The 12,837-nt window shown below is 48.9% G+C and overlaps 1 protein-coding gene across 2 annotated transcripts in view; it reads right to left on the reverse strand.

Moving 5' to 3' along the window:
* Window positions 1–11,487: 11,487 nt before the first annotated feature.
* NEK9 (NIMA related kinase 9) overlaps window positions 11,488–12,837 on the reverse strand; it is a 49,073-nt gene continuing 47,723 nt past the window's right edge. Inside the window, exon 22 of one of the 2 annotated variants that reach the window (XM_078608671.1) lies at window positions 11,488–12,342. In XM_078608671.1, coding sequence (XP_078464797.1) covers window positions 12,232–12,342 — 111 coding nt within the window. In that variant the 3' untranslated portion in view covers window positions 11,488–12,231. The remainder of the gene's footprint in view (window positions 12,343–12,837) is intronic. The other variant, XM_078608673.1, reaches the window with a different exon arrangement.

Genomic DNA, 12,837 nt, shown 5'->3' on the forward strand with positions numbered 1-12,837 from the left:
GGTCGGGCGTGGTGCTGGCCACCTACCCCCTGGTGTACCGTTCTGGCCTTCATAGGTGCTCGGTAACAGCACTTGCCCCTACACTCGGTTACGGCTATACGGGGGATCTTTGGCTTTTTTTCGTGCCCCACAATTCCCTTTAATTGACGTCGCGGTAACCGTGTGCCGAGGCTCCATCGTCAGTAAGAACGCTTCGTTATTGCGCAACTCGCGTGACTCCTGTCCATCACGAATGCGCGTTGATCGCATGTCGAAGTTGGCTCTCTGAAACAACAACAACAACAACAACCACAACCACAACCACAACAACAACAACCACAACAACAACCATAACCACAACAACCACAACCACAACCACAACAACAACAACCACAACAACAACCACAACCACAACAACCACAACCACAACAACAACCACAACAACAACCACAACAACAACCACAACAACCACAACCACAACAACCACAACCACAACAACAACCACAACAACAACAACCACAACAACAACAACCACAACAACCACAACAACAACCACAACAACAACAACAACCACAACAACAACCACAACAACAACAACCACAACAACAACCACAACAACAACCACAACAACAACCACAACAACCACAACACCAACCACAACCAAAACGCCGTTTTGAGTATGTTGCAGATACTGGCTCAGGATTAGGGATGGATCATCAACACGAGCTGGTAGCGTGTTCCAGCTCGTTGGGCCGGAGACCCCGAAACCGCGGTGGCCATCCTAGAGACCCCCGAAATCGAACGGGGGGCAACTCTTCTCACGGGGGGGGGGGGGGGGGGGTGATTGCCGATGTTTTACTATTATACGCTTTTATTTAACTCACTCTGTCTGTTGTTGTCTTTGTTGTATCCTCAAATCAATTTTAACCCACTTCCCAATGTGGTATCGACTGCAAACTTGGTATACTTATGTCATACTGATGACAATACCATATTCTATCATAAAACATAAAATAAAATACATTTTAACGATCTTTTTTTACACGTTTTATATAAACTCACTCTGTCTGTTGTTGTCGTATCCTCAAATCTTGTAACTCAATTTTAACCCACTTCCCAATGTGGTATCGACTGCAAACTTGTTATACTTATGTCATACTGATGACAATACTATATTCTATCGAAAAAAAATATATTTTTAAAAAAATATTTCGATATGGCATGTTTCGGCTTGGGTCTAATTGTCCACGCTCAACTGACGTTGGCTGTAAATCACCACGGCCCCTATGGCAAGCTTCGGGGCCACTTCCTGGAGTCGTGGAGTTCTGCCATGACGAGTATGGTACATTTCATTAAAGCGTGTTTTTTTAAAAGTATTTTAAAATATTAATTATTATTCCCCCCTTCGACTCCACGTCGGAGACTTTTGGGGTTAACGCCGACCGCGTTTCGAGCCTCTTGACGCAGCGGGCGGGGGGTGAAGGAGGCCTCGTGCGTCCAGGAAGGTTGCTGACATGTTAGAGACGAAGGTCGGACACTTGGGGGGCGGGGGGGGGTCACGCGCCGGGAATTGATATTGTGAAGTGAACAATGCCCCCGTGTGTGACGAAGTGAACAATGCCCCTCGTGTGTGACGAAGTGAACAATGCCCCGTGTGTGACGAAGTGAACAATGCCCCCGTGTGTGACGAAGTGAACAATGCCCCCGTGTGTGACGAAGTGAACAATGCCCCTCGTGTGTAACGAAGTGAACAATGCCCCCGTGTGTAACGAAGTGAACAATGCCCCCGTGATTGACAAAGTGAACAATGCCCGCGTGTGTGACGAAGTGAACAATGCCCCCGTGTGTGACGAAGTGAACAATGCCCCGTGTGTAACGAAGTGAACAATGCCCCCGTGTGTGACGAAGTGAACAATGCCCCCGTGTGTGACGAAGTGAACAATGCCCCCGTGTGTGACGAAGTGAACAATGCCCCCGTGTGTGACGAAGTGAACAATGCCCCGTGTGTGACGAAGTGAACAATGCCCCCGTGTGTAACGAAGTGAACAATGCCCCCGTGTGTGACGAAGTGAACAATGCCCCCGTGTGTGACGAAGTGAACAATGCCCCCGTGTGTGACGAAGTGAACAATGCCCCCGTGTGTGACGAAGTGAACAATGCCCCTCGTGTGTAACGAAGTGAACAATGCCCCCGTGTGTGACGAAGTGAACAATGCCCCCGTGTGTAACGAAGTGAACAATGCCCCCGTGTGTGACGAAGTGAACAATGCCCCCGTGTGTAACGAAGTGAACAATGCCCCCGTGTCTAACGAAGTGAACAATGCCCCCGTGTGTAACGAAGTGAACAATGCCCCCGTGTGTGACGAAGTGAACAATGCCCCGTGTGTAACGAAGTGAACAATGCCCCCGTGTGTGACGAAGTGAACAATGCCCCGTGTGTGACGAAGTGAACAATGCCCCGTGTGTGACGAAGTGAACAATGCCCCTCGTGTGTGACGAAGTGAACAATGCCCCTCGTGTGTAACGAAGTGAACAATGCCCCCGTGTGTAACGAAGTGAACAATGCCCCCGTGTGTGACGAAGTGAACAATGCCCCCGTGTGTAACGAAGTGAACAATGCCCCCGTGTGTGACGAAGTGAACAATGCCCCGTGTGTGACGAAGTGAACAATGCCCCGTGTGTAACGAAGTGAACAATGCCCCCGTGTGTAACGAAGTGAACAATGCCCCCGTGTGTGACGAAGTGAACAATGACGGCCACGTGACCATTCCGCACCACAGTTACGCGCAGAATTTTCTGTTAACAAAAGAAAACAGAAGATGGTGTTATTGCAGTGCGGGGCCTCGTTAAATAAACCAAATCACCCAAAGTAATTGATTGTTTTAATTAACCAATTAAGTGGGGGTTTGTTTGTTGCCATAGAACAGAAAATTAGGCTGCTTTAATTTAGTGTCAATAAACGTAACAGGAACCAGTAGCTTTATTTATTTTTTGAAAGAGAGAAAGTTATGGATTTGATGCTCGTATGGAGTAACTTAGCACGCACGCGGCGATGAGACAAAACGGCATTTTCCCAGACGGCCACTAAACCGTGAAGGCTTCACGTGTGCAGGCAGCCTCCAAGTCGTGCCCATCCCGAGCCACCAGTGACGCCACGCTGCTGCACCGTAAAAACCCGGAGCCGTCGGTAATTAAAAATCGTAATCAACCCTAATGGCAGATTTATCAGCAGCCCTGCCATGAAGGTCATTAATGGGAAGTGTAATAGGCAGAATAATGAGACAATTTCTTCTGCGCCCCGATCTCCTTTCACGTCCTCGCCCGTTCGTAATAAAAAAAAATAGACACGCAAATTAGCGTGCTCTCCTCGCAACCTCGGCTCAAGAGGAGATTGATTGATTTCCCATGCAGCGGGGAGCTCCTGATGTTCTCAGCGCCATTCCCAGAAGAGAAAAAAAAATCTGCATGGGGTTCTCAACTGCTAAAGAAAATACAATTTGGTTCTGACCTTAATTCGACAAAATTCCAACTCTGAGAATTATAAATATAGTTTTGACTGGCATACAACAACAACATGCAGGGTATTCAAAAAATGTTTTAACACTTCTGAGAATTTGCAACAACACCGGAAGAAATGTACCTCCGAGCTCTGGAGACCACCTGGCGAAGATTCCAGGCACGCAGTGACAACGATGGCGAACGAGTGGAGACTCTTTGACTTTTTGAAGCTATGAACATGCATGTGTTACCATACTCTTTGGCTCTTTCGGTAATGTCACGTAGGTACAAAATTAATTAAATGACGACGTTTCGGGCGCAACACAAATGCCCGTCATCAATTGCTGAGCAATTGATTATTGCTGTGGTTGTTTCCACCTGATGACGGACGCTTGTGCTGTGCCCGAAACGTCGTGATTTAATTCATTTTGTACCTACGTAACTTTACCGAAAGAACCAAATAGTATGGATTCCTGCAGTCACGAAAACTTCAAATCTAGGACGTGTTCCATTCTAAACGATAGTCCCGTGTAAGTGTTCACATGTTTTTGAAGCACCCTGTATACCTGCCCCAGAGTGAGCGTGCACGTGCCCCTCTCAACAGCTGTGCACCAAAGAACACTTGAAGGGATATCACAGACGTCGCCCTGATATCACAGAGGTAGCTCTGTCATATCCACTTCTGTGGCCTCTTCTCCAACACAAAGGGTGGCGCAGCTCCCGCGACAGATCCAAATGCATTATTTGCCTCTTGACACCGATCCCACAAATCGGGATAAAAACTTGCAGAGAGTAGGGAGAGAGAGAGGGGGGGGGGAAAACACGTAACAAAAGAACGTGAACCCTTGCGCCTGTGAGGTCGACGCCTCCGAACATTGGCTCTGAAACCACGGCACTGCTATTCTGAGATGCTGCGGCCATGGGAATTCGTGGCGCTAATGAATAGAAATGGGCGAGTTGACGCGCGGCGGCGCTGAGGGGATTGCTGATAGCCGCGTCGTTGCCTACGCCGGAGGGCAATGCTCCAACTTCAAGGTCACCTGCCCATATATATATTGTCTTTACAATATATATATGTATTCTTGGGTTTTTCGGTAAAGTCACGTAGAAGGGAAATAATAAAATAATATTTATATTAAACAATAAAAATTCTCACGACGTTTCGACTGCAACACAAGCAATCGTCATCAGGTGTGAAATCCACTTTTTTATTTTCTTGCTGTGGATTTCACACCTGATGATGATTGCTTGTGTTGCAGTCGAAACGTCGTGTTCATTTTTATTGTTTTATATTTATATTATTTTATTATTTCCCTTCTACGTGACTTTACCAAAAGAACCAAGAATATGAATCACTACAGTCACGAAAGCTTTAACTAAAAATATATATCAACTCTATTTTATGCCAGATGTACCGTTTGGAAATGGCGCGTAGAAGCGGACATCGCGGAACTGCTTGTGATCGTGTCACGTGACCTCTGATCCCCACGCGGGGGGGGGGAGGGGGCAGCACTTTCCTAACCACCCATTTACAGCGGTAACATTATCGGCAGGACGGCCAAACCAATGCTGTATTTCAAACACTGGAAATTGATTAAATTAACTGAAGAAGCAAATTTCACGCATTTTGCGTACTCTACATTCGTATATTCGTTTTTTGACCAGGCTGAGATCAGAAACTCACTCCGCTTGAAACCCCAGTTTAGGCACGGGCGGTTTAGTCACAGGCAGTTTAGTCACATGGGGTTTAGTCACAGGCAGTTGAGACATGGTCAGTTTAGTCACATGGGGTTTAGTCACAGGCAGTTTAGTCACGGTCGGTTTAGTCACATGGGGTTTAGTCACAGGCAGTTTAGTCATGGTCAGTTTAGTCACATGGGGTTTAGTCACGGGCGGTTTAGTCATGGTCAGTTTAGTCACATGGGGTTTAGTCACAGGCAGTTTAGTCATGGTCAGTTTAGTCACATGGGGTTTAGTCACAGGCAGTTTAGTCATGGTCAGTTTAGTCACATGGGGTTTAGTCACAGGCAGTTTAGTCATGGTCGGTTTAGTCACATGGGGTTTAGTCACAGTCAGTTTAGTCATGGTCAGTTTAGTCACATGGGGTTTAGTCACAGGCAGTTTAGTCATGGTCAGTTTAGTCACATGGGGTTTAGTCACAGGCAGTTTAGTCATGGTCAGTTTAGTCACATGGGGTTTAGTCACAGGCAGTTTAGTCACGGGCAGTTTAGTCACGGTCAGTTTAGTCACATGGGGTTTAGTCACAGGCAGTTTAGTCACGGGCAGTTTAGTCACATGGGGTTTAGTCACAGGCAGTTTAGTCACGGTCGGTTTAGTCACATGGGGTTTAGTCACAGGCAGTTTAGTCATGGTCAGTTTAGTCACATGGGGTTTAGTCACAGGCAGTTTAGTCATGGTCAGTTTAGTCACATGGGGTTTAGTCACAGGCAGTTTAGTCACGGTCGGTTTAGTCACATGGGGTTTAGTCACAGGCAGTTTAGTCATGGTCAGTTTAGTCACATGGGGTTTAGTCACAGGCAGTTTAGTCATGGTCAGTTTAGTCACATGGGGCTTAGTCACAGGCAGTTTAGTCACAGTCGGTTTAGTCACATGGGGTTTAGTCACAGGCAGTTTAGTCATGGTCAGTTTAGTCACATGGGGTTTAGTCACAGGCAGTTTAGTCACGGTCGGTTTAGTCACATGGGGTTTAGTCACAGGCAGTTTAGTCACAGTCGGTTTAGTCACATGGGGTTTAGTCACAGGCAGTTTAGTCATGGTCAGTTTAGTCACATGGGGTTTAGTCACAGGCAGTTTAGTCACGGTCGGTTTAGTCACATGGGGTTTAGTCACAGGCAGTTTAGTCATGGTCAGTTTAGTCACATGGGGTTTAGTCACAGGCAGTTTAGTCATGGTCAGTTTAGTCACATGGGGTTTAGTCACAGGCAGTTTAGTCATGGTCAGTTTAGTCACATGGGGTTTAGTCACGGGCGGTTTAGTCATGGGCAGCTGAGACATGGAGTGTAAAGCCACGAACTCCGCTGACTCAACACCGGGGATCTCCCGGTCACCCAGCCACCTCGACCTCCCCCAGGGGGACCACGAGTCACGCTCAAATCTGCGTCCACGTGCAGAGGCTGCGTTTACGACCGGGAATGAGCAGATGTGGAATCACCCGCAGCTCGGTCGTGAGTTCGTTCGTTTATGTGTGTGTTTATTCCCAAAGCGTTCACAGAAGTTATGGCCACCACCGGTCGCCCCGCGTGACAAGGGGATTTTTCTGCGCGACTGTTCGCGATATTTCACCTCGTCGGATGTGGAACCCCCCCCACCCCCCCAAACCGCCTCCCCCCGCCCCCCGCTGCCACCCGTCGGCAGGCTGAGTCACGCAGTGGCCGCACGGCACCGTTGACAAACCCGGATTTGAAAACCATTTCGCATTATTAATTTTCCCCCCTCCGCTCCCCTGCTCCCTCCTCGTCACCTGCAGCGGGTGCCTGTGACGCAGTTGGTGCGGCTGGCACGGAAGATGATGAGTCGAGAGGCCTGCACGCAACACCACCGCCCGCCACGAAGTGACTCCGGCCGCAGGTTCAAAAGGTCAAGCAGGCGGCCGTTGTTGTAACGCCATGCAGAAGGGCGTTGTTGTAACGCCATGCGTTGGCTCGTAATATCGATCGCGCGTTTTTGCTGTGGTCGTTCAAAAGCTGGCAAGATGACATCGTGACATATATCGAAGCTGTTGAGTAAAACAATAAACGGGGCTTTGGCCATGACTCGAAACGATGGATGGGGCAAAGATGAATGACGGAATGGCAGCTGAAGATGGACGGACGAGAGGACGTGCGCGCGAGGTAGCCGGAGCGATTCAATCAATATCGCGTGCAAGTGCTGGGCAGATTGTTCCATCGCAATGTCGCGAGACGTGGTGGCCGCTTTGGAAGGCCTTCATCCAGCAGTGGATGGACCAAGGCTAATGGTGAACAGGACATGTGAAGACCACACGCAGGATATCTTACACCCGGCGGGCGAGTGAGAAGCTGATGCACGAAGGGCTGTCGTTGTTTTACGTAACTTGACTTTAAATCTGACCCTGTTCACGGCACGTCAACGCAAGGCGGACCATTGTAAAGCCACTTAATTGATTTTCTTTTTGCTCACCGTGAGTTCGGAGTTGAGGAATACACCATGCACGTCAATTGAGCGGCTTCTAATAGTCATACTTAATTGGGCGGCCCCGTTCATTCTCCGTGACGCAGGATTGTCAAGAGGCATCATGCTAAGGTGGTCGGGTCTATTGGCGTTCAAGGCATTTTCCAGAGACCACACACACACACAAAAATCATTGAGTTGCACAGAACCCACGTGGTAATTCTCGCAGGACAACTTCGCCCACGTGGGAGGCGGTCGAACGCGATACGCATCGTTTCTAGCTCGCAGTGCATCACGCGAAGCACACGATGCACTGTCGGCAACGGAAACTGCCGAAGTCACGTCTCGTGATGTTCTTCGTTGATCTTTACTCCGCGTGCTGAGTGCGCGCTTTGGCGCAGCGGTGTCTCCGTCGGTGATTTGTGCTAAAAAAAAAATATCTGTCGACGAATGAAGGGGGCGCTTGAAACTCCCGAACTTGTGTTGTGCCGACTTGAATCCGGGGCTTATAATCGCCCTTTGCAACAACAACAACAAAAACACATTTCGATTTAAAGCTTTCGTGACTGCAGGGATTCATCTTCTTGGTTCTTTCGGTAAAGTCACGTAGGAGGGAAATAATACAATAATATTTTGGAGCGCTGTCTTTCAGACAGCTATGTCTTCACCTAAGGACGGCTGCTTGTGTTGTGGCCGAAACGTCGTGAGAATTTTATATTATTATATTTTTTATCATGTTTTTTTTGTATTTCTCTTCTACGTGACTTTACCGAAAGAACCAAGAAAACAAAAACACAATCAAGTTGCCACCGCTCTTTACTTAGAGGCGAGTTTGTATGCGACCACAATCGCCGATGTTAATAACTACACAGACAACTACCCACAATCCACGATGTCCTCTCGTGGTGTGACCCAGCCACGCTCGGCTCTCCCTCGACCTTCAATCTTCTGCACTCCAAGCAAAAAGTCGACGAGCGCTCTTTAACCCTGACGCTTTGAAGATCAATTTCTGATGTTTTTTTTAGCTCTCATCTGGTTGTTTTAATGTTTAAGTCTCAAATAATAATAATAACTCGTTCCGTGAGGAATGAAGTCGTGGACGGATGAACGTAGAGCATCTTCCTGACTGACACTCACTCAGACCCACCACCACTACCCCCCCCCCCACTACCCCTCCACCACCCCGTCCACCACCCCCACCACCACCACCACCACCACCCCCCCACCACCACCACACCCCCCACCACCACCACACCCCCCACCACCCCCCACCACCACCACCCCACCACCACCCCCCCCACCACCACCCCCACCACCACCCCCCCACCACCCCCACCACCCCCCCCACCACCCCCACCACCTCCCCACCACCTCCCCACCACCACCCCCCCAACCACGACCACCCCCACCACCCCCCCCCTCCTACCACCACCCCCCCCCCCACCACCACCCCCCCCCACCCCCCCCCTACCACCACCCCCCCCCCACCACCACCCCCCCCCCACCACCACCCCCCCCCCCACCACCACCCCCCCCACCCACCCCCCCACCACCCCCACCCAATCAACTCCAAACAGTCTCAACCCCCCGCTCAGCAGCCAAGACGGAACGAGACCGGGCGCATTGAAAACCGCTTCGCTCGCGAGCGCCACGATGCTCCGTGTGCTGCAAGGTGCCCCGCCAGTGGCTGCTCGACGATTACCCCTGCCCGCATCCGCTCTCAGACGCCTCTTAATTTCGCTCTCCCGGCGATAAAACAACAATAAAACCCATCCGCGCTTATTTGTCTCGCGCGCTTGGTTTTATTTGCGTGCGGGGGGAGACGTGGGGGGCTGGAGGAGCGTTTGCTCGGCAGAGGAAGGAATGCGTGAGCCCCCCTTTAACGACCCCAGCCACTGCCCCCCCCCCCTCCTCGCCATGCGCTTTCTTGAACCCTGGGGGTGGAGGGCTGTGGTAATTGTAGGCGGACGAAAGTTCGAAATTGGGGTCACTGCGCTCAATGGGACTCATTCCCACGTAATTAATAATTAAGTGTTCGTAACGGGGCTTTGTGGCTTGTGCAGCACACGGAAGACGCGACGAAATGTCGGGTAACTTAGTGGCACTTAGCCATATTCTTCGGGTTTTTTCGGTAAAGTCACGTAGGTAAAAAAATAAAATTAATAAAAGTAAAATAAAAAATAAAATTAAATCACGACGTTTCGGAGGCAACACAAGCTTTCGTCTTCAGGTGGAACCGTCACAGCACGATTGCTGTATCAAGTAAGAGAAATTCCAAGAAAACAGTCCTTGTATATATACTGGTTGAGGGTGAGAGGAGCCAAGGCAGGCCCCTGGATATTATTATTGTGAGGTTCGGTGCGGCTGAAGCACGCTGCTAGGAATGAGCCTTTGTTGTGTAGACTGGTTGAACTGGGAGGTTCCAACAGTTGTTAAGGTGCGGCACTTAACCAATTTGTACAAATGTGTTAAACAATTGCTTTGTATTTTTCTGGAAAAAAAAGACTTAGCTTCTTGTAACTTTGACACAGTGCCAAAATTTACACATGCACATGAGCTTGTACATACAAAAGTCGTTCGAGTTTGAGTTGCGGTAACACTCACAAAAACATGAAACAAAATGGAACTTCCAATATGTTCTAAATGTTCCCCCTGCTACACGAATGTCATACTGCAATCCCTTAACGCCAAGAAGCTACGGATTCTTTAGGAACGTGAACACGTATCAAGGTGCTCACATCGTTAGCAACTCGATACGTGTTTACAACCAACCACCCTTCTACATTAGGCATGCACCATCCAACTGTTACGGCCACAACTATACCCTTAACGGCCTTAACATTTTTCTTCATCGGAAACTTTACGCACAACTGCTGCCCAACAGGACACACCATTCATTAGCCACCCTGGCGATTTGTACGACCGGTGCATTAACTTCTCACCGGAGTTATCAGATGTCGCAACGAACTTCGCATTCGGCAGTCAACCTCACCCCGATGAGCCGCAACAATTCGTGCAGGTTAACCTTTGGACCCAGCTTCACGGTTTTAAAACAAAATTATGAAATATCAAGTCCTCTTCTTCGCGTGCCATCATTGCCATCACTCGATCAATCCACTGCTGAACGAAGGCCTCCTCAAGCTACGTGCGGTGCGAAAGAAATTCAACATCATACATCCCATGACGGCCATGCATGTTGGAAAAGTAGAGGGTGCTATCGTGAAAAGATTTTTATACTTTAAATTTACACCGCTGCAGACACCCCCCAGGCTGACGGGGAGCAGAATTCCATGCATCAAGTGCTTTAAAATATTATTTATCCCACAGCAATTTCGAGCTTGCTCAATCTTCGTGGCACACCAAGCCAACATATCACCGTGGGCCCTTCATCCAGTAGTGGATTGATCATGGCCTACCATGGTGTGCGCGTATGTTGCTATTTCTCAAGTGGCACGCCATCCATGATCTCGGTCTCGCCATAGAAACGTGTAATTCTCCAAATCGCGTGTCGCACTCCACAGACCTTTTTTGGCGACTCAATTAGAACCGCAGACGCGCGAGGCTCAGGTATTGGGGGGGGGGGGGCGGATTTCTAACGGTGTTCATTTCAACACCAACTTGTTTCACATTGGCGCGTGTCGGCGTTTGCTATATTGTTGCAGTCTTGATCAATTTTAAAAATACCGCAGCACACCTGGGGCACTCTTGCTGCCGATTCGGCACAACGGTTGCAAAGTGGCAACAAGATCAGTCCTTGTGGCACGGCTTTCCAAGGCAGGCAGCACAAAACCACGTGGTATGCATACATGAAAGTACTTTTTTTAAAAATCACACGCAATTATCACGAAAATACAAAATCAAAGAATGTTAACTTTATCTCTTTATTGTATTTAAAAGGAAGAATTTCGTATGCACATGCAATTTGTTTACAATACATTACATGAAAACCAATAAATGTTGTTATGGTCTGAGAAAAGACTGAGCTAGCACATGTATTTCATACAATATTAAACACTCCGATACTGCATGTAGGTAGAGCTCAAAAGAATGTACAAAGCCCTTAATGAAGTCATCACCTCCTAGAGTAAAGCTTATGCTCGTACGCATAATTGCACCAATTGTTTGACCAAGTCACTTTCAAACAGTATAAAACTGGCCGTGTTGGAACGACCCCTCGTCAAGGGCACGGGAGACCATCCAAGTGGGAAGAACACATCCCTTGCAATTTCAAAAATACTTCACGATCAGCTATCATCTACAGTCATCGCCATTTTCACAAGTGTGCGACGGCATGAAATGCTGACATGGCTACGCGTCTTCGTAGGCTTGAGGCTTTTTTACCAAATACGTTTTATTTATTCATTCACTTTGGTGGGGGGGGGGGGGCGGTGTTGTTTTGGGAGTGAATTTGAACGCGGAGGGGAGGGAAAGTGGAGGCACGAAACAGACGGCACACCTTTTATGAGGACGCTTGTGAACACTCATAAAAATACAAGAACGAGGCCAAAATGAGTGTTGCCCGGTCAACATGGGCCGTGCAGTATGGATGGCTTTGGCAAGGGAGGGGGGGCACGGCGAGGAGGAGACGCCCTCCTCCTCCTCCTCGCTATTCGTCGGCCCCATGGTCGCACCCCTCGGCGTCGCGGCTCTGCCCGTCGCCCGTCCCTCGCGGCTGCTCCTCTGCAGAGTCGGCTCCCCTCGTCTCCAGCTGCCTCAACTGAAGCGCCAACGTTCACGGGCGGAGGCGGCGGGCACGAGAGACGGCGAACGTGCGAGCGACACGAACGCAGGATGATGCACGCCACCAACACAAAACACACACGTGGCAACACAAAATCGTGACCAAGACGAACACTCCATCCCGGGCAGAACACAAAAACCACACACACACACACGACCAACGCAAATGCGTGATCAACTACTTAAAATGCATGAGGAACGCAAATGCATGACCAACAGAAGCACAGGCACAACAAAAACACCACCAACGCACAAAGCATCAGTCTGTCCTGTAGTAGATCTCATGAGATTATCATTGCAGAGTTTTTATTCGTACATCTATAGTCTATGGCCTGAATAAATTGTGCAAAAGTGCAGCAACAAATTCCATTTTAATGACCATTGGCTGCTCGGTTCTGTTTGAATTGCACCGTGAAATATCACCAATGTGGCAAAGCACGACACTAATACCAAAGAGACTAAATATTCTAAA

This window comes from Lampetra planeri, chromosome 30, assembly GCF_965212315.1.
Source record: "Lampetra planeri chromosome 30, kcLamPlan1.2.h2, whole genome shotgun sequence".
NCBI classification, from domain to species: domain Eukaryota; kingdom Metazoa; phylum Chordata; class Hyperoartia; order Petromyzontiformes; family Petromyzontidae; genus Lampetra; species Lampetra planeri.